The following is a 22995-nucleotide window of genomic DNA, read 5'->3' as shown; positions in this document are numbered from 1 at the left end:
ACAGAGCTGATTCCATTCCATCTTGACTTAAGGTCAGAGAGTTTTTAACCTGCTCTTGCTCCTCCAATGTGAAACAACAAAGATGTCTGGTCGAAGATGTAAATTCAACTGGATACTTGGCCTAAGGTGTGGACGATGCATGTCCTCCCTAAACAACAGAATCCTTAACTCAGGATCTGGTCACTTGATGTTTGGCATATTTAAGAGGTAATTACTGTTTGCTCCTTGTGTCATTGGAAAGCAAGTCTTTTGCCTTCTCCCTACTTTTTAATGGGGATGTAAAAAACGTTGAACATTAAAACTTGGGTGGATTCAGTGTTTACTGAATGTCCTCCCGACTCCTTCTCTTGTTTCTTTTCCTCAATTCACACTCCCCTTCTCAGGTATAAACCAGGATCAGCTGGTGGATGGAGACAAGAAAATCAATTAAAGGTAAAAGTGTAGAGAAAAGCAATCAAATAAAATAGGAATGAAAAGACTAACGCAGACTGTTCCAGTAAAAGCTGAGCAAAGTCCTTAAATGTAAAGCTAATATTATATAGATGCCATTTTTCTAAATAAACTAAGAGATTTTACAGAAACCACAGGAGATTGCAAACCCTTCTAAATTTATTCTGAGTTGGAATTGAGAGAATAAATGAATGAGAATAGCTGATAAATCTTTGAAAGAAAATCAAGTAGTATCTAAAAGTATGTGCTAAAATTCTATATGAACTCTTGGTACACACAAAAAAATACATAGCACAGAAAAGTAAGGGGTTGGCATGGTGCCACATGCCTGTAATCCCAACAGTGGGGAGACTGAGGCAGGAAGATTGAGAATTCAGGGTATGCCTTAGCTACAAAGTGAGTTCAAGGTTATCTTGGATTACATGATACCCTTTTCAAAACACAAAACAAAATGAAGAAACAGAAACACAGTCCTAAAGAAATCAAATAAATGCGTATATATACCTTCCACATATTATATAAAACAATAGATTGTAAAACCTGTATATACACTACTATATATACAAAAGCTATACATGCAATACATGGCATAGAAAACAAATCAATAGAAAACAGGTGAGTTACAGATTGCTCTAAATGTATTTATGAAATTATTTATATAGGTACTTTGCTTTCATGGCCTTGACACATGGCCACCCCTCCCATTGGGCTGCTCAGCCCTGCTTGCCTTGCTGAGACAACCTTCCCAGGAAGGTCAAAAGGATGACCAATAGGACAGAAGTCACCTTTCAGTAGCCTCCTGGGACTCAGCCAGCAAACACTGTCTGTCTCAAACACTGTGCTATAACATGCTGTTAATAAAAATACTAAGAGTCAGAGACATCAAGCACTAAATAAAATAACGAATCCAAATATGAAGATGGCACAGCATATTGTTAGATAAGGAAATAAGCTCTTTAAACTAACATAGAGAATATTCCCATTTTGTAAATAAATTTCCATCACAAAATACATGCAAAAGACATTTTGACATATAATAGACAAACCTTAGCCTGATGGTTAAGACTACAGGCTGTGGCAGCAGCCTGGCCAAGCAAGCAACTTGCCCATACTGAAAAATGTTAAGGCTGAGTTCATCACAAGTTAGAGGTGTCAACACATAAAGTGCACCAAAAACTTTTTAGCTAAGTTTTGTTCTTACTTTTTATTGTCCCTATTATTAAAAAGCTAAGATATTAAGAGTGATGTGTTTATTTGGTGGGACCGTGTGTGTTGGGAGTGATCATTGTTTTTTTAAACCACTTGTAAATATTGTCAGTCTATTTTAAGAATAGTCCGTACCCTCCCCCGCTTCCTAATGAATAGAACCTGGGCTCACAGGAATAGCTGATAGCAATCTACAGTTAGGTTACTCAACCCTCCTCCTTGCAATTAGGCTGCTTAGCACTAACACCTCTTCATTCCTGCTGCTCAGCCTCAGTGGTGGTCTGCCAGCACCCCTCAGAATGTGACCAAAAACACACTCTTGGGTACTGACCAAGAACACTCCTCAGCCGATTACTAGGCACCGACCCCCCCTTATTGTCCTGCATCCCCTACCTCATTCCCCCTATTTAAGCCTGTACAGAATTTTCATTAAACAGCAGTTTGATCAGAAGGTCTGTCTTGCTGTCCATATCTCTTATGTTTCTTGTCTCATTCATTCCAGGATCCCGTGGGCTCGAACCCATTGAGCCCTGCTGGTCAGGGCATGTGGGTATTTTATTGTTTTGTTTTTCTAGCATGCACATATGTTGTGACTAATTCTTAAAAATAACAAATGTCAGAAATGAAGCAGAAACTTGGAGGAAACTGTGTTAATACTTCCCTGGTCTTAAGATAGGTAGGCATGTCTTAGCACATGAGGCTCAGGGGTATTAAGGCATCAATTATTGTTTTGATTTAAGTTACTGCCTAGTATGTATTATTGATCTGCACACGAATCATCAAATAGGAGTCTGCATTGAGCTCCCATTTCAAATGGCCAATTCTTTTTGCTCTCAGTTTTAGGCTGATAAACAAGGACTATGGTCTGTCTACATTCTGGCAACATTAGAATTCAGTACATATCACAATAGATAACAAAAACTCTATTCTAAACCAAAGTGCTAGGAACAAAGGTTTACTTTCTTGCCAGTTTTAGGGGCTGTGACTATAGCCTTCAGTGAAGTGTCCCTTGAGTCCATGGTTATATAGACATTTCAATATACCAGAACACGTGGTTCCCATAGTTATACTCCTAGTCAGTGTTCCATCCAAAGCAGGATCCCTGCAAGTCTCAAAGTACAAAACAGAAGCTCCTGTAAACATAAAATCTCTGGATGAACTCAATTCTGCATTCTGCTATTTACTAATCCAAGGTATCTAAGTCAAAATTACAACAGTGTCTGTGAAATGACTTCATTTATGTTCGGGGTTTTAAGCAGACACCCCCCAAATCCTTTGTATAGTCTTGATATGGCAAACTTCCCAAATAATTGACTTTCCTAATTTATACATCAAGCCAATATCACCTACATCTTTGTCACTCTCCAAATGTTGCCTGTTGGTAGAATTGGTGACCTAAGTTAAATACCTGCCTTCTATGTATCATGAATTCTGTTCACACAAGACTGATCTGATCAGTCATTGCTTTTAATGGCCATGTGACAGATATGGCCACAAAAGTAATCTTACAATTTTACCAATTCTGTTCCAGGTGTGGTGGTGCACGCCTTTAATCCCAACACTCAGGAGGCAGAGGTAGGCGGATCTCTGTGAGTTCAAAGCCAGCCTGTCTACAAAGTGAGCTGTAGGACAGCAGGGCTGTTACACAGAGAAGCCCTGTCTCAGAAATAACAAAAAAATTTTTCACCAATCCTATGCTTAAACATTTAATTCTCAAGACCTAAAAGAACAATCCACATTTCAATTACGTTTGTTTACTCATTATTCTAGCTTTTCAAAAAATAATTTGAATCTCATTTCTACTTTCTACTCATTAGGCATCCTTCCCAGCTTCAATTTTATAATATTTAGTTACACCTCCACAAAACCAAAGTATTAATTAAAATGGTGATAGCAAATAGTAATAGGAGTATGTTTATTGGACAAATCAAGAGGCTGTTTAGCATCCATCATCCATCATGTACTTCTGTGTCTTGTTCATAATCACAGAACAGCAACCCAAATGCCTTGCTGAATATTGAGAGTCGCCATGTCTACATCACATCTAGAGCTAGCGGTGTCTTCCCCCATCAACCTCCAGCTAGCTTCTGTGTTAGCTCTCTGCTGACTGTGCCTTCTCCTTCTGCTTGCTCTTGAAGTGCTAGAATTTCCCTGAGCACTTTCCATTTGCTATTCTTGCTGTGTGCTCAGAGCCTGGGTGATCTCATCAGCACCAATGACTCAACGCTCATGTGCTCAAAACTCCTAACTCACTCTATCAGGAGCATCGCGCCATATGAACCAGATTTCAGGAGAACACCATTTGGACATCTCTCGGGCATGTCACATACAGGATGGACAACGCTGAACCCACCTACTCCTCCCCAGCTTCTTCCTCCTCTCTGTCCTTACTGATCAGTCTCAGTGAAAGGTGGCAATGACATCTACTAGAGCAAAACATCGGGAGGTGTTCGGGTCCTGAGGGCTCTATTCTAAGAAGGGACTCATGATGTTAGAACAGAAGCAAGGGCAAACATTCAGCCACAGATTCTAGAAAAGGGGAACTTTTCTTTTTCCCCACTTTTGGTAGTTCTTTGAGCAATTGTACAAAGCATTTAGATCACATTCACTCCCACCCTGACTCCTCCCAGATCCATCCTTTTCTTCCTTACTAGCACAATTTTATGTCCTTGTTCTTTAACCTATCAAGTTCGGTTTATGCTGCCCACATAGATTTGGATGTGTAGCATTCACCGGAAGGGCCATACCCTTAAAATAAAACTGACTCTCCCTCTCCTAGCCGATATAAACTGCCAATGGGTACTTAGCTAGGGGTGGGACTTTGTGCCCACCTCCTCTTTCCATGCTAAAATTTTGTCTGGCCTGAATCTTGTACAAGCCTTGTGCAGACTGTCTCAACTACTATGAATGCATACACAGTGAACTCCATGACAGTCAGGACTATATAGAGAGACCCTGTTTCAAGAACAAACAAGCAACAAGAAAACATTCTGAAAGAAATTATGAAAACTTATTACTGTAGAAGCTTCCTAAAATGGATACACACACACACACACACACACACACACACACACACACACACACACACACACACGGTAGACAGACAGACAGAGAGATAGACAATAGACAGACAGACAGACAGACAGACAATTTGGGATAGATTTACCCTGTAATGTAATAACACAATTACTAGACACCATAAGATACTAAACAAAAAGTCTGGTGTTAGGAATGGGTCACATTCCTTTGGAATTATTGACACGTGAGTCCCCACAGACCCTCAAGAATGACAGAATACTGTCAATGTTCTTGGTTATCCTGACAGTAAGATACCATTGCTGAAGATGCCATATACTTGAGTCATAGAACTGAGGAACCAAGCTGGTACTAACCTGGAAATGGAAACTTTTTAAAAGGTAGTGAGTCTAGCCCCCCTCTTTTCTCCTCCCTTCCTGTCAGTTGTTAGTCATTTGGGGTTATCTGAAAGAAGTAACAGAGAATGAAATTGCTGACTTAAAATTTCAAAAATACTGTGTGCCAATGTAAACCCAAAATGTTTTCAGCCATTTTGCAGTAGCTTCAGTATTTTTCTAAGCCATGTACATATAAGACTTTATATTATGTGGATTCTATAAGACATTATGTTCCATTCATTTTTAGAAATAAAACATGTATTATCTTATCTAAAACATTAAGGGAAATAATTACATATATTTTATAGGCTAAATAATTGCTTTCTCTTATTGTTATTATGTCTCAAAACATCTAAACAGGCCCAAAATCTAGTGAATATATACTTTTCCTTGTTGTACAAATTCACATACATGACAAAAACAATAAAAACAGAAATTATGCAAAATATGAAATATTAAAATTAAAATGACAAGAAAAATATTGCTGTCAGTGCTGATTAAATAAACATAAATTATACCAGGGAGATATTTTCTTATTTTCTGCCATCAAATTTGTAAAAATAGTATCTTCCAGTCTAAGATTTCTACTATAAATCATCTATCTCTGGTCATTAGAAATTTAGATAGTTTTACATCATTTATTATAAAGTTTTATACTATAAACAATTAAAAATAACCTACTTGCCTCAAATAAATTTACCCATTTGTTTAACAGGCATTTACTGAGCACCTAATATATACCAGCCCCTGTCCAAAGTGTTAGGGATACAATAAAATACACACACATACGGAAACACATTGGCTACATGGTTTAAAATACACTGGGGGAGGGAAAAGACATATGGACAAATGATTATAATATATTTTATTATGGATGCCAAAAATGAAATCAAGGAACACAAAAGCATAATGTAGAAATAAAAAGGGGTTACAGCTTTATACACATCTCCAGAGAGAGCCTGACTGAGAAGATAATTGTCTAGCAACATGGAGGACATGGGGAAGTGATGGGGGAAGTACTGTGTATATGTCAATAAAGCACTGTTGGCCAATAGGGAAGCAAGATAGGTGGGACTAGGAGTAGAGGAGGACTCTGGGTAGGAGAAACACAGGATGTCACAATGTAGCCCGCCAGAGAAATAAGATGTCCGGAACTTTGCTCCAGTAAGAGAAATACTTAGATTAACAATTATGGGGTAAATACTTAAGTCAGAGCTAGCCAGTAAGAAACAAGCAAGGCCAACAGCTTCATAATTAATACAGAGTCTTGTGTGTTACTTGGGGACTACAATGTGGCAGAGCCCAAGCGGCTGGCAGGGAAAAACCAAACGGCTGGCAGAGGAAAAGGCTTCACTTTACAGGGAAGAAACCCAAGTGAATATCTAAAAGAGGCAGTTGTAGGCAGAGGAAATACTACAGAAACCCCAAGAAAGAAAGCTCTTCAGATTGTACTCTAGAGTGTGCCTGTCTTCAAATGTAATCCTCAAAGTTCATATGCTGAAGCTTAGTCTCCAATGTGGCAATATCTGAAGATAGGAAATTAACAGGTCACAGGGGTTTCATTTGATGTGAGCATTTATGCAGTTATTACAAAAGTGGGTTTCTTAGAGAGGACAAGTTCCGGTATCCTCCGTCTCTCACAGCTACGTTCACCAGGGGCTACCTCTGCAGCCATGCTCTCACTAGACAGCCCCTTTAATGGTGTTCTTAGCTTCCAGAACTGTCAAACAAATACCTATTTGTTATGAAACTACCAAGCCTGGGATACTTTGCTAGAGCTGCACAAAAGAGGCAAGACAAGAAGACAACTAAGTAGTGAAACTACCAGTTCCATCAAGGTCGCCAGTTCCATCAAGGTCGGGTCATGCCAGGTCCTAGTTATGGTTTAGGTCAGGAATTCCCCGTTAGATACCTCAGTGTGTGGTGTTATGCCTTTCCCCTAGTCACATTCCTTAAGCCACACCCCATGTGGCTCTGCCTTACCCCTCATCCCAAGACTATAAGCAACAGAACCAATTGACCATGGACCAAACACTCTAAAACCATCAATCAAAATAAACCTTCTCTCCTTCAAGACGATTTCCTCTAGAATTTTGATGGACAGCTCACTCACACAGATGTAGAGGCCAGCATCACCACATTGGGGCTTAATGGAGCCTTGAGAGAGTTTAATATAGAAAAGTAATGTTTTGTTTTGTTGGGTTTTTCACAAAGACAGCTGACTGGACAAGGGGGAGCGCTTGAACCCCAGACTGATGGCTGAGAGGCCAACAGGGGACTGATCCAAACTCCATGAATGTAGTGTCAGTGAGGAGGCCTCAGAAATCTCTGGGGCCTTAGGTAGTAGTTAGTTTTCACCATGGCATATAAATGAACTTTAGGAGCCCATTCCATATGGAGGGAGGCTCTCTCAGCCTGGACACATGAGGAAGGGTCTAGGTCCTGACCTGGATGAAATGACAGACTCTGGAGATCCCCCCAAGGAGGGCCTCATCCTCCCTAGGGAAAGATGTGGGGATTGGGCTGGGGGTGGGGGTGGGGGCTGGGAGGGAAAAGGGGAGGAGCTGGGATTGACATTTGAAATATGCATGTTTCTAATTTAAATAAAAAAAGAAAAATATGTTTTTTTCTTTGGAGTTTAAAAAGTTTGATATTTTATTTAATGAAAGAGTACATAAAATAGGTTTGGAAAAATAGTTGGTCAATCTTTCTTTCTCCAAGTATGTACAAGTTCCTACCAATTTTATTAAAAGACTTCAGGATCAGCAAGCCAATCTCTATGCTTTCCCATCAAAGATAACCAAAACCTTCATTTTTCATGACTACTTTATTTCTTTTTTTTCAAATGTCAATGGCATGAATGACTGCCTAGTAAGTGACATTTTTAATCCAGTATTTTCTGGTACTTGAATGTCCATAGTATTAAAGGTGTGTTTCTCTTGGGGGTATTTCTAAAGATGTAAGATTTTAGAAGTAAAGTCAATACTTGGGACCTACATGAAAATTTCCACCTGGGAAGTGCAGCATTTCTTGATGTTAAATTTTCTGACCATCAAAATGAATTCATTTTTTATTAAAAAACTAATTATGTTTGAATATTATTCATGCTATTCATTGACTGCAGTGTGAAATCAAGGTGGGATGTTGTGACAACAGCTCAAGCAAAACATGAAGGTGGTGTGGCCCAGAAGTCCCAAGTAGTGAGAGGTTCTGACCATGAGCACTGGAATCCCAGAAAAGAGAAACTGCTGGCAAACGTGACAAGAAGCATGAGGGAAAGAAATGTCAGTGACGCTCTTGGAAGAGGGGAATCCCATAAAACGAGCTGGAGAAGCTACAAAGAGAAGGCATGGGGTAAATGTCAAGAGTTCAGTCTGGGACCCGCCATACCTGAAGAACCTAGCCAAGTGGTGGCACTGCTTCACTGTTCACTTAGAACCTACGAGTTGTCCCACGAAAGGGATACATTTCTGAGCTACAATCACATGCGTGTAATTTAAACACTACAACATGGATGATGATAGTCCTGAAAAGACAGAAGGATGAAGACTAGACCCAGGAACGTACCATTGTAGATCAGTTGGGAAATGAGAGGACCAGCAAAGCCTGAGGGGTCTAGTGGGTTAAGATAAATCCAAGCATGTAGTAATCTCTGTGATGACAGAATAATCAACCCCGAACTTCCATTGTTTTAAAAAGAAAACCATTAAAGGAGGGTAAGAGTACCTCAATAAAAAAATTGCCTATGTACATTCCAGTTCTTTCTCCCACCTTTAAAAACATTGTTCTTCACATATTTGAAAACAATAACTGATGTCACTCATTGAATTCAAATCTACAAAATGCCTTCAAGCACCAATGAAACAGGATTTACCATCTCCATTTCCAGACAGGTACTCGAAGGTTGTTTGAGGTCACATAAACCAGGGGCACAGCACACATTTGGAACAGTTTCCTAATTATCTTAAATATTCAAGAAGATAATGTGCAGAGCAAGCACCTCTCTCAGTAAGCAGCAAAGTTTTATTAACCAAGAAGGCTGACCATCCACTCCCCTTAATACTACAGCTATTTACTTAATTTCCCTATTTGTTTCTTCTGTCATGTGACCTTCTAGAAAGTGCTGGCAATATCCTCTGCCAGCATGCACACAGGTCCTGGTGTGGAGACAGTAACTGAGCAACATTTGCTAAGGTACTTCCTCAGGGAGGATCACATGGTTCATTCAATGTGGTTACTGACTTCTTAGAATGCTCTGCTAAAACACAAAGCCAGCTAGGGTGAAAGTTCAAGGACTTTTTGCAACAAAACTTGTGCCCGCATTTTACACCAAAAACTGTATTCCTTGCTTTATTCTAAAAGCAGTGGTTCTTACACTTCAGAGAGCACCATAATTACCCAAAGGACTGGGAACAGCAAAGCATGCTGGGCCTCTACCTCAGAGCTTCTGATTTAGTAGTCTGCCAATAGGGTCAGGGCCCAAGACACTTTGTGTCTAACCAATTCTGAGATAATGTTAAATATTGCTAATCCCAAAGTCGCTCTGAGGACCACTGACCTAGAGGAAAGAAACAAGTCTTTAGTAAGGAAGCTTTGAATAAAAATAATAAACAGTATCTTCTGCCACAGAATTTTTAACCTAAGGCCAGCATACCGAGATCACTGGGTGTTTATTTCTGTCTTAAATCGGGTACAACTGAAAGAAGATGTCAATTATGACTAACTGCATCATAAAAATCAATTTCTGTATGTAATTGAAAAAGCAGAGCTAACGACTTACTCTCTTTTGAAGGCAGTGATTACTGCTCCCAAAGAAGATCTATGTCTTACTTATTTTTATAATCCCTAAAGTGCTTTCGACAAAAATACCCTCAATCATTGTTTGCTGAGTAAGATTATGTAATTCCCTTCCTTAGTGAGCATACTATGTTCTTGGGGAGAAATGTGTACTCAGAGACTCTGATAAAGTATGTGTTATTCTTATGTGGTTTTAAAAATGGGCCCCTTCTGGGCAAAACATTTTGAAGAAGGCATCCCTTCCTCCAGACACATGCAGCTTTGTGGCCAAGCACACACTTATCATGCTGAGCTCTGGGTGGATTCTAGCTCTTTCTTGCTCCTCAGACAGATAGAACTCAGTCACTCATCCACACTGGCAGCTTCCTGCATACAATACTCACTGGCAAATGTATAGCCGCCAGAAGGTAAAGGAGATGCTGCAGCTAGAACTCAAAGCAGAGAAAAGATCCATTGCCTTTCATGTTCCAGGAAGAGGTGGGTGGACATCCAGGACAGGAAGTGTCTTGAGTCTAAGATGTTCTATCACCACCCAGGACCTTCAGTCAGAAAACTCCTACCCATCGCTAGGGTAGTGGATATGTAATGTGGGATGCTGTAAATATGTTTTATTATGATTGGCTAATAAAGAAGCTGATTTGACCAACAACCTGGCAGAATTGAGCCAGGAAGAAAATCCAAACAGAGATACAGGGAAAAAGAAGGCGGAGTCTGAGAGACGCCAGCAGCCACCAGAGAAACAAGAGGAGGGATAAAACGCCATGAGCCACGTGGCAATTCGGACGTTAATAGAAATGGGTTAATTTAAATGGAAGAGCTAGTTAATAATAAGCCTGAGCTAACAGGCCAAACAGTTTGTAATTAATATTAAGCCTCAAAATGGCTATTCAGGAACTGGAGGGAGGAGGGGAAATGTCCAGTTACAGATGTGTGTGCTGAAGGTTTGGTCACCAGCTGGATGAGGTATTGAGAGCTGACTAGATCATAAGGGAACTAACCTTATAACAGGTTTGTCTATTCATGACTTCATAGCTCAGTGGGCTAGCAAGAGTTGGGACCTACTTGGAAGAAACAGATGAATGGTGTAGCTTGTCTCTTCCTTCTTTCCCTCCTTAGTCTCCCCCTCCCCCTCCATCTCTGCCATGAGGTCAGAAGCCACAGTTTTCTTGGTCTTAACTCAGGCCCAAAGCAATAGAGACAGTTGACTACAATCTGAAACCATGAGCCCAAATAAATCTGTCCTTCTAAGCTGTTTCCCTCATATTTTTGTCACAGTGACAAAATGCTATCTAACGCAGGTGGCTATATGTTCTCACTATACATGGTATTTTCCATCACTCCATTTATAGCAAAGGTAATTATATGATGTGTGGGTTTGTTTGGGATTTGCCCCACAAGATTATAAAGCTCTGTGTGAGAAAAGGCCATATGTTTTTTTTAATCATCTTACTACAATTGCTCGGTACCTAAGTGCTATATATGTGTGCATATAATACATATCCATTGAAAATGAAACATTATATGTTAATAAATGCAGTGAGGAAAGAATTACCAGTGGTTTCTCCCATTGAGAAATAAAGGACAACCAGAACTTGAGAAGATCTGACAGTCAAAAGCAAGACTCCAAAACACTGCTGAGGAAAGCCCTCTAAGGAAAGTGTGCCACTGTCTGTACTATGTGCTGCTATTTTCATCCCTTGTGCTAAAATATGACATTTCACAGATCTATCAACTCCTGGCTTCCCATTGTAAATATTGATGCTGTGAATACTTGCTCACATTTGCCTAAAACATGGAAAGTGGTACTGAGCATGAGAGCATGAATGGAAAATTCACCTCCGGAGGCATAAGCAAGATTAATTACGGTAACTGCGTGAAAACATAGGCGGAAGTCTAGCTCCTTCAGTGAGGGTGACTCCCCTAAAGCTCATGACCAGAGGCTACATACAGCCATTTACAAGTTTTCTGGTTTCTATGGAAATATCAAACACTTCCCAAAACTGAGAAGATTCTGTTGCTATCCTGTTCTCTAACCCTTTCCTCATCTTCTAGTTGAGATCAACTCATCCCAACTGATTCTGGTAGAACCACTCTGGCCCAGAGCACCAGCGACTTCATCACCAAATGAATAGCCTCTTGTCAGTATCCTCTTGTGTAGGGCACTTGACAGGCAACCACCAGTTTCTTCTTCAAAGTCTTTTCTCCTGTCTCTGAAAATCCATAACTCACCTTTCTCCAGTCTTGCCATGGTTCCAGTGTCTCCTTTGTGAACATTTCTGCTCCATTTGGTGTTGGTAAAACCCCAGTTCTAGCCTTTCAACCACTCCTTTTATCCACTTGATTCTCAGTTCCCATATAGCCCAGACCAAGATCCTAGCACAGTAGCTTGAATCCCTGGCTGCCAATTAAACAGCTCTATGCTAAGTCAAACACCCCACAACAAGGCTCCTTCTCTTCCCCACATTTATTTTCCTGGGTTAGGGCGCTTTTCCCTATTTAGGCTGGAATCCCTCTCTCACTCAGCACTCACATCCACTTACTGTCGATTTTCTAACACCATGCTGTTCAGCTACCCCTTAACTGATGCCCCGCCTTCTTTCTTCACCTGGACTACCACCACCCCCTCCAAGCAGATCTCATCTCTTTCCATTCCCCACTCTAATCTGGCCTCCATCTTACTGCCAACTAAGTGTTTAAATTTTTCTCTTGCTTCCCATCAAATGAAGACCAGCTTCTCAACATGACGCAAGACCCCTCCTGACCAGGCTCCTGTGCCTCTCCAACCCACTGCCTGTTAAGCTTCTTGATGCTGACTGTGTTCCAAGTGTGCCCAATTCTGACACAAGACAGTGTTGTGATTCTGCTGCTCTTTGATCTGTCTCTACACCTTTCCCCAGAGGAGCCTCAGTCATGTCTGACTCTTGTCTTCTTGGCAAATTGCTGCTCATCTTCCAAGCCCTTCTTACTTCTTTGGTAGTGCTTTTCCAGACCTTCCCTATGGGTTCAAGTAACTCTTGCCATTCTAGTGGGACCAAATCCCTTATTATAATGGTTTCTTTACATATCTGCCTTATCCTTATTCATATACATTATATTTTAATTTTGTATTTATTGTGTAATATTTAACATGATATTTTGCCTGCAGACTAGTATAAACTGAATAAAGGTTGTTGGTGGGATAAAAACTTTTGGCCAAAGTCATCATTCACTAAAAATTCAGAGACCAGTAGAGTCACAGTGTGCAAGGTTTCAGAGCAGTGAACTAAGGAACTTGTGACTGCATTTGCCAAATTTAAATAATGTACACATAATCCACTTAGTTCTGTTCTTTTTTGTTCTCATGGACTCTCTTTTAATATCTCATTGCAACACTGAATCATCTGTTGGCCTGGATACTTTTTTCTCCTGGCTGCCCTAATAAGTCCAATCAGTCAATTAGTCAAAAATCTCACCAGATTCATAGGTGTAGGTCTGGGTTATGAGCCTGAGCCTTTGAAGTCTCTCTCTTGATGCTTCCTGAAATATTAGCCTTGAGCTCCACTAATCTAACAATAAACAATTCTCACACTGATAACAGATTTTTCCGTTAATATATTACACCTCCTCGTAATGAAATAGGTCATTTATTAGAGTCAGTCTGCAAGGGAAAAACAAATGCACAAAACCCCAGAAAGTTTTCCCTTCATACAAACACAAAAATCATCCCAACAGCTCTTCTGTCCAGATAGCAAATAAAGGCATCACATCCATCCTCACCCTTCATCTTCTGGTGCAAACAGACTTGATTTTTTTATGCCTCTCTCCCAAGCTGCCCCTTCCTGTTTGTGCTCTCACCTCTACGCTGCTGATTTGGTCACCAGCTGAACTTCCAGAAGCAATCAATTTACTTCTCCTTTCTACTCTATAATCCAAGGACTTTGACAGCACTGCACTTAGAACCCCACTCCAGAGTCCAATCTGCTACAAAAATCTAAGGTGAAACCTCTGCCCACAGCCCAACTGTGTCTTTGAAAGGTCCTTTGTCTCATTTCCAGCAATCATCATGAGCTTTCTTCCAGACCAATTTTCTACACTTTCTTTTCTTTCCTTATACAAGTAAGCAAGAGAAATCAGTCTTTGTGACTTCATTAAATGTGGCTTACTTTATAAAAATGTCGTTAAAGGGTTCAAGTTTAGAATGCCCTGTAGATTTTTCCTTTCCCCCTTTCACTCATGTTATTACCACTTGCCTTTACTTTTTATCCTTAAAGATCCTGATCTTTTCTCTTCTCACTCTCTCCCCATCACATAATGCTGATGTCCTTTGTGTTAAGAAAAACTAGCCGGGTGGTGGTGGCGGTGGCGCACGCCTTTAATCCCAGCACTCGGGAGGCAGAGGCAGGCAGATCTCTGTGAGTTCGAGGCCAGGCTGGACCGACAGCCTCCAAAACAATACAGAGAAACCCTGTCTCGTTAAAAACCAGAAAAAAAAGAAAAACTAGTACTGAGCAGGCCATCATGACTCCCAGCACTAAGGAGGCAAGTACCAGGTCACTGTGTGATACAGAGGTGAAAACCAAAAGAGGGAGTAGTTAAAACAATCAGAATAGGCAATAGCTATTCTATTCTGCCTATGGCTATGGTTCAACATCTGTATCTCAGAGGAACTTACTAAGCTTGAGATAGGTCCCCTAGCCTCACAGTCCCAGAACAAGAAGTCCTTACCCTAAAAGTCTAAGGATCATTTACCTCTCATTTTCCTCTTCGAAATAATGGTAGACTGAAACAATGATCAAGAGTACAAATTAGCTCAGCTAGTGTGGGTATTGACAATCAGATTATGCCCCTGGGAAGCCCCTTCTATTTCCAGAGGAGCCACTAACCCACAGTCACACAGTCTACAGAAAGAGTACCAGTAGACCTGTTTATTACTGGTTCCAAAACCGCAACTAGCCACAAGCTGCCTCGATAGCATCCTCCTTTATAGTTTATCTATTTCCATTTTCAAAGAGAAAAATTCAAAATTGATACCTAAAAGGATGAATCGCATACAGTTTCTAAAGCCCATTCAGTGACAAGTTGGAATTGGATGACCAAGCACTCCCTTGTACACTCTGCCATCCCCTGGCCTCAGCTCTCTATGGTTGTAGGGACAGGGATGAAGGGATGAAGTTCAGTTGGAAGAGTGCTTGCCTAGCATGGAAGGGACCCGAGGTTTGATCCCTACGACCATATAAACTGGGGGTGGTGACCTGTGCCTTTGATCCCAGCACTTGGGGCAGGAGGATCAGAAACTCAAGGCCCATCACCAGTTACATAGGAAATTTGAACCCAGCCTGAGCAAAAAGCTGGTAAATATGTAAATAAAGACTGTGGTATCAAAGCATCTCTTCTAGTGGCCTTGGCTTTTCCACTTCAAGTAGGTTTTTCACTAAGTTGCAAGGAACTTAGCACATCACTTCAGAAAGTAAACATGTCCTACATACAGCGACTAGGCAACTGGAGGATAAAGTTTATCTTGTCATAACAGTTGTGGATGCCGAAAAAGCAGGATCCCATAGAAGCCTCAAGACTGGATCATTCCCGGGTGACAAGTGGCAGGACACATATTGCACTAACTGTAGTGCACCCTGAGATCAAGCACAGCTGTTAGCTGAGCCCTTGCCCTGAGTCACCAACCATTTACAAAGCAGGTGCACGGTCGCGCTCAAGCTCCCCATCTCATGCTGTCATCACAGGCTGTCCTGAGACTTGTAGGAGACGCAGAGGAAAATCCACGCATGATGGATGATGTCTAGAAGGAGACCACTCTAGCTCCGAAGTGGTACGGCGCGCACAAGAAACAGAATCTGCCCTTTCTTCTCAAAGGGAGCTAATGGCTAACCTATTTTTGCTGGATAAATAGAAGGGACCCATCACCCTGATTCCTAGCAATCCTCCTTAAAACAGCTTGTGCGCCTCTCCAATACGGTCATTCAAAGTAGGTCAGAAATGTTGCTTCCTTCCCCCTCATTGATTTTCCTTCCGCGGATGCACTTTCTGGAGCATTAAAGGAAAAGATAAACACCCAAATTCAACTTCCAGGGACACCCCCTGTAAATTTTTTTGGCACACTAAGTCTCGTTTTCCTAAAAGCAAAGAAACAGATCTAGCCACCCAGAATGTACACTTCTGGCTATAAATCAGCAGCAATCTCAAGCTGCAAAGTACACAGCTGCAAGCTTTCAGCCAGGTGGAGAACCTCCCCAAGGAGCATATTAGCTTACCCATTCTAATTCTCTACATCAGCAGCCTGTCTCTCTCTCTCTCTCTCTCTCTCTCTCTCTCTCTCTCTCTCTCTCTCTCTCTCTCTCTCTCTCTCTCTCTCTCTCTCTCTGTCTCTCTGTCTCTCTCTCTCTCTCTCTCTCTCTCTCTCTGTCTCTGTCTCTCTGTCTCTGTCTCTGTCTCTCTCTCTCTCTCTCTCTCTCTCTCTCTCTCTCTCTCTCTCTCTCTCTCTCTCTCTCTCTCTCTCTCTCTCTCATCTTCTTCACATCCATGTGTTGCCAGAATATCAAGGGACATCACAACCCGCCTTATGTGGCAGCTGAGGGCAGGGGAGTTGGATGAAAGCATTAGTGGAGACAGGGGAACATAGAAAGCAGGGGTCTCTGGAAAGCTAGAAAGCGCTAGTTTTCCAAATCCCACAGGGCAGGGCTTCCCCAGTCTCCTCCCCTTCGTGAAATTTCTACCTCAAGCCCAGGTCCTGAGCCCTGGCTCTCCAACCCGAGCCACTGCAAAGTCCTTTCAGAAACCCCCAAACACCAGCTCGGAGAGAAAAAGCACCACCAGAAAGAGAGCAAACCTGCACAGCCGCTCCTAGCCAGCTAGCAGGGGCGAGCAACTTCAACCCTGGACACCACCGAACGCCCCTGTCCTCCAAGCCTGAAAAAGGTGATGGCCACTCTGAGCCCGGGTCCTCGCGGCCGCCCCACCCCGCACCCCGCACCCTGGCCGCCAACTCCAGGCAGGGACCAGGTGCTGCTCACCTCCTGGCACGCAGGAAGCGGGCGGCCGGAGGAGGGCGAGTCCCCAGCCCAGGCTGCCTGGCAGCCGGCGAGCGCCCAGCAGCAAATCCAGGCGGGGCTCCAGGGCGGCGAGCGCGCGCGGCGGGGACCCTCGGCCGGTCGCCCCCGGCCCCTGCCCCTGCCCCGAACCCGGCGCAGGGCGAGTAGCAGCATCGCTGGGTGGACTCGGGCAGTCAGGCTGTGCAGCTCAGCCTTCGGGCGGCGAGGACCGTGTTCTCGGTTCCCCTCGGCCGGGCTCAGCTCAGCTGATCCTCCCGCTGACAGCTCCGCGGCTCACAGCGCGGGCAGCCGGCGCCCGTGCTCCCGTCACGCCGGAGGGAGGGACCGCGGGACGCGGGCGCGGCGCGGGGGCGGGACGCGGGGCGGGGACGCGGGAGCCCTGGAGCAGGTGGCGCGAGCTACGGCTGAGGCCCAGCCCAGCGTGCGTGGAGCGGTGGCACTGCCAACCGCTCAGGAGCCTGGCGACAGGATAAGGGGAAGTCAGAGAGGCCAGGGACCCCGGGGTGTCGCTCCTCTCTAGACCCCTGTGGACACCCTAAGAATATCTCTCGTAAGGATCCACGCCTGGCAACCTCAAAATGAATTTCTACATGATTAGGGTTTGCCTGAAATGGCAGGGAGGAAAGAGACCTTAGGTCTGTAGCATTGGACTCAGTTATCTCATCTATTTAATGAAAGTGGTAACGGTACCCACCACGTGGGGTCGCCATGCCGGTGAATTAAGTTGCCGGGCACAAAGCTCTTGGAAGGGTGCCTGGCTTGCTGTAGATGTTTGTGGTGGTGGCACCAAACCTGCTTGCTGCTGCTGTTGCTATTATTTCATACAGACGTGCAACCTCTGACGAGTAAACCTTTTTGCTTCTGGGAAAGCATTTATCCTGTACAAAGACTGTAATAGTGGTCTATTTTGTGTGGCCCCCACGACGCAGTGGACAAGGACGGGTCGGTATGGGAAGGTGTCAATGATTTTTGACCCTAGGAATTGCTGAGTTATTGTGTTCAGTATGCTGTTCATTCGATGACTTAGGGAAACCCACCTGACACACTAAATATAAATGGACCTGAATTTATCTGCAGCAGTGTAAATATGTTTATTCAGCTATATAAACATGCCCTTTCCGTTTAGGGGTACCTGAGCAGGTGGATGGTCTGTTATCACTTCGTTTTTATTTCCTCTGTATTTTTTTATTCTTTAATCCTTCAGAAATTCATGTGAGCCAAACATATATTACCTTTGTCAACAACTAACAACACGACTCACAAATTTTAGACATTTTCTTTCTTTAAAAAAAATAAAGCCAGATTAAATCACAATTACAAATCTCCCTAAGTAACACCATTTGTAACTTTCATTTAATAATTTCCTCTTAAAGGATTTAACAGCTTAGAGTTACTAGGTGTCGTAGGTTTTCTCTTGAGTAGGGTACATGCAGAGAACTTTACTAACAATCAAAAACCAGAACTACACCACCAATGGCAGAGCTAAAGGCATGCTATTTAAATAGATTTTTTCTTTTTGCAGGTAAACCAGATTACAATATAAATGACCAAACTATTTTAAATCCTCTAAACACACACACACACACAAATTTGTGTAGAGAATATGAATGAATTCAATTAACAAATTTTGCAATGAAAATTTTATACAACAGAATTAAATATTCTGAAAAGTGTTTCAATATGAACCTAGGTGTAGGAGTGAACCCCACAAAGCTATCCGCCCATCAGAGCCGGGACAAGGTAGAGATAAAAGGAAGTGAAAGGAAAAGGGGCTTCCCTTTTCTCCTGGAAGCCAGGCACGCTTCTAACTCCTGGTCTGTGCGACTCTCTCTCTGGTAAATAAATATATTGTTTTCCATATATAGCATCGAATATCATTATACCTAGGGATGAGAATAATTCCAGTAAATGTGTTTGTGGATTATGCATTCTGGAGCACAGGTATTCTGAAAAACAATTTGACAACATTAAATATGTCTATTCAGGGAACATGATAGAAGAGGAGACAGGAAGAATGTAAGAGCAGGAAGGAAGATAAAGAGGAGGACCGCAACAGGCTATCTCTGGGCATGACACGCCATTACATTCATGATATCACAGCAGCCCTGCCCTCTTGTCCTGGGCTGTCTACAGGCAATCATGGATGCCAAGGGTTCCTAGCCCTCCTGGATGAATTACTGACTACTGATGAGTTCTGGAGGAGGGGCATTTGTGGACCCAGTAGTGAGCCCACCAGGCTCCAATGGATAGCTACAAATCCATGATCACATGCATGGCCCTGGTTAAGCTCAGACAGTGACAAAACAAAACAAAAAGGCTTGCCTGTAGCAAGGGACTTGTAGGGCAGTGACAGGTGGGAGGGAGATAATAGAGCGAAAGGGTGGGAGTGATCAGAGTGAACCGTATGCATATTCAAAACGGCCAAAGAATAAACTCAGTTATGAAAATGTATTTATGCCTTTAGCTAGTCTTCTTTTTAAATTTTTAAAAAACTTTTTCATACAATATGTATTGATCGGATTCTTCTCCTTCTCCTAACTCCTCCCAGGTCCTTTCTACCTCACTCTCCACCTGAATTCATGTTCTTTCTCTCTTTCTAGTCATTTTCAATTCTTGTCATCTGAGAGCTAGTCAATAAGAAAAACAAGGCTTTGCACTCACTGTTGTTTAATTAAAAATAAAATAACCTAACTGACCCCAAATGAGGAATGGTTAAGCAAATTATGTTTCTTCTTGTGGTAATATTATATGGATATTACAGTTACAGTTTCAGAGGATATTGAGAGATTGAGGGAGTGCAATGAAACAATATCAGTGTTTACAAGCTGGATGCTTACCTTAGCAAGTAGCTTGTCTCCAGGTGTGGCAGGGGCGAGAAGTGTGCAGTTGAGTGGGTTTTATTGAAGGATCATGATTAAAATAAACTAGACCAAAGCTGTTGGAAGACATTAACTAATAGAAAGATAGCTGTTTTATTTCTTTCTCCTTTTTTAGAGTTTGTTTTTACTTTCTCCATATTATTGTGCTATATTATTATAATCATTATGTATCATTTACAGTGTCTGTGTTCTATGATGTTTAACAATTCTACCTGGGGGAAAATAATCAAACACACAAAAACATAAAGACAAGAATGTTCACCAGTGTTATTTGGAAAACAAAAAGAAAATGGTAAATGAAACCTAAATATCTAATACAAGGAAAAGTGAAACAAATAGTTATATATAAAAGAAACTCTTCATACAAATTAATTTCAGTGGCATTTATTTGAGGGATGTAAATATTCATGAATCAAATAACACCCGAGACCAGAGTTCTCCATCCCACGGCGTCACAGATGGAGACTACAGAGGGTATAAAATAGCCTAATTGCAAGCTTTGTATCCTCGCCCTCTAAAGGGATAATTTATCAAAAACACATAAGCTATGAATTCACTGCTATAGATGTGACAAATGAACCGTTTTCCCTAATATGACAATATTCTGAATGTATGCTGCCACATATAGATACTAAAGTTGTATTCTGTAACACACACACACACACACACACACACACACACACACAGAGGTGGGGGAAGGGATAGCCTAATTGGTCACAGCTCTGCATTTGCCATATTTAGTTTGCAGCCTGTAATTGGTTGGAAAGGCTACCTTGTTAAAAAAATATGCTCAAAAAATATGCTCTTAAATTAGGTCACAGCTCCCTTATATAGCAACTTAGGTTGCAGTCTGCTACAGATGGAGGCACCTTTAACCTAATCTCATTTGACATATTCAGTGGCATATTACCCAACTGCAAAGAATTGCTTCATGAAAGGTACCTGACACAGGAAACACTGGAGAAAAAATTTTCCCATTCAGCGAGGAAAATAATGACACAAAATTTATGCACAGTAGGCATTCAATATATTTTATTTAATAAAACATGGGCAGATTTCATGGTAATGATTGCCTAGAAAAAAGAAAGATTGAGAAACTGTACATAGAGGGCTTCATCTGAACTTTTAATTCTGTGAAATTTGTGAGCACATGCTTGCACTCGCAAGTGTGTGTGCCTTCATGAAGGTTCATGGCCAACTGTGGAGATGTTCCTCTTTCACCCTCCACAAGATTTGTCACTAAACCTAGACCTCAAGGACTCAGCTTGTGCAGCTGTGAAGAAATCCCTTTATCCGTCTGTCCCTTCTCCATCTCCACTCCACTCCCAGACACCTGCCAACATGCCCAGCTTTTTTCTGGATTTGGGATCTAAATTCAGGGTCTTGTGCCTACAGAAAGCACTTACCCACTGACTATCTCCGTAGCCCTGAACTTTTACCATATTTTTAGTTTTTGTTTAGTTTTCTAAGATTTATTTTTATGTATGTGTATGTATGTGGGCTCTGTATGTGCACACTACATGTGAGCAGATGCCCACAGAGGCCATGAGTGGCTATCGGGTCCCTTGTAGCTAGAGTTAAGCCATCAGCCATATTCAGGTCCTGTGCAAGACGGGCACTTGTTCTTCACTGCTGAGTCATCTCCCCAGCCTCAGTATCTTATTTTTTAAAGGAAAGAAGGTGGGAAGGGGGCTATAGAGAGAGAAAGAAAATATCAGAAGCAAATATAAAAAGTAATGTTTTGTTTTGAGTATTGGGTAGCAGTTACACAAATAACCAACATTTATTGGACATTTAGTAGATAAATGCAGGAGTATTCGAAGATTAAGTAATTTACTTAGTCTTCAAAATCACTACAATGCATGTAGGTGTCCCATTATCCACCTCTTTGACAGATAAAGGAAGAAAGCCATAATTTCCTCATCAGGATTTCAGACACTTGACAGTTTTGTTTTCCTCTGTACTTTTCTATGCTTTTGAAATACCTAATCATTGAAGTTATTTCATGGAATTCATCTTAACTGGATTTAAGCATCCATATTAAAATACCAGAAGAAGAAAGAGATGCAACTTAATATGTATGCTATTATGTGAGGCCTTGGGTTCAATGTTTAGTCCCACCTTAAAAATCAAAAATATTGAGAGGATAGATAAAAATAATAAGGGTGTTTCTGATACAAAGCACACAGTTTTTTCTAGCTGATTATACCAAACGTCTTTTGACACTTGGATTTCATTCTACTAGTTGAACAAGAACAATCATTTGCAAATTAACTGTTTTGATTTGATTATTTTTATCCTTATTTTATGAGAATCTCATATATGAGCATTGTATTTACATCATTCCCTCTCCAACTCATATATATATATGCATGTATATATATGTTTATTTAGTGCTGCTTAATGTATGTGTTTACAGTCGACTACTTAAGATTAGCTAACCTATTTGGGGCTTGCCCTTGGAAAAGACCTATTCTCCCTCTCTCAGCCATTATTAATTGTTATTAATTGTCTACAGTTTTTCACCTGGTCATGGGCCATGTGAGGTCCCCCATTCACGTTGGCATGTCAATTACTATCATCATCTTTCAGGTTTTGTTTAGGCAGCCATATTGTTAACATTTCATGTGTGCAGCATTCCTGCCATAAATAGAAGACACCATCTTATATCAGATTCCCTGGTCCTCTGACTCTTATGGTATGTTTGCCTCTTCTTCCGTGATGTCTCCTGAATCTTCAGTATAGGGCTTATATTATAGCTGCATCAACTGGGATTGGGCATTCCATGGTCAGTTGTTCTCCGTAGCTTGACCAGTCTTGTCTCTCTGTACTGTTCACCATCTGCTGCAAAATGAAGTTTCTTTGATGAGGGATGAGCACTATACCCATCTGCGGGCATCACGATACGTATTTAGATATGAGGCTTCCAGATTGGTTCCAGCTCAATTCCTCCAAGTCCTCTGTCCAAAGAATATGGTATCATCAGCCAATAGGCTCTTAGCTTCAATTTCTGGTAGGCAATCAATGGCCTCAGCAGTAACACAGGAACATACGGGGGGGCTTATCTTGGACTCCTCTGAAGAGTACTTCAAAAGGTGGTTGTGGTGGTGTGAGACTATCCCCATAGGCTTAAATATCTGAATGCTTGGTCCTCAGTTGGTGGCACTGTTTGGGTAGGATTAGGAATTGTTGGAAGAAGTATGTCAC

At 41.7% G+C, this 22995-nt stretch overlaps 1 protein-coding gene across 3 annotated transcripts in view; it reads right to left on the bottom strand.

Moving 5' to 3' along the window:
• Window positions 1–17203, bottom strand: part of Elapor2 (endosome-lysosome associated apoptosis and autophagy regulator family member 2) — a 169030-nt gene extending 151827 nt beyond the window's left edge. For 2 of the 3 annotated variants that reach the window (XM_005083587.4, XM_040728792.1), the window contains exon 1: window positions 16871–17203. In XM_005083587.4, the coding sequence (XP_005083644.1) occupies window positions 16871–17062 (192 nt within the window). In that variant the 5' untranslated portion in view covers window positions 17063–17203. The remainder of the gene's footprint in view (window positions 1–16870) is intronic. The other variant, XM_040728791.1, reaches the window with a different exon arrangement.
• Window positions 17204–22995: the final 5792 nt, after the last annotated feature.

Source organism: Mesocricetus auratus, unplaced genomic scaffold (genome assembly GCF_017639785.1).
Source record: "Mesocricetus auratus isolate SY011 unplaced genomic scaffold, BCM_Maur_2.0 Super-Scaffold_100019, whole genome shotgun sequence".
Taxonomy (NCBI): Eukaryota; Metazoa; Chordata; class Mammalia; order Rodentia; family Cricetidae; genus Mesocricetus; species Mesocricetus auratus.
The sequence above is the reverse complement of the archived record's forward strand: the minus strand, read 5'-3'. Positions and strand labels throughout refer to the sequence as shown.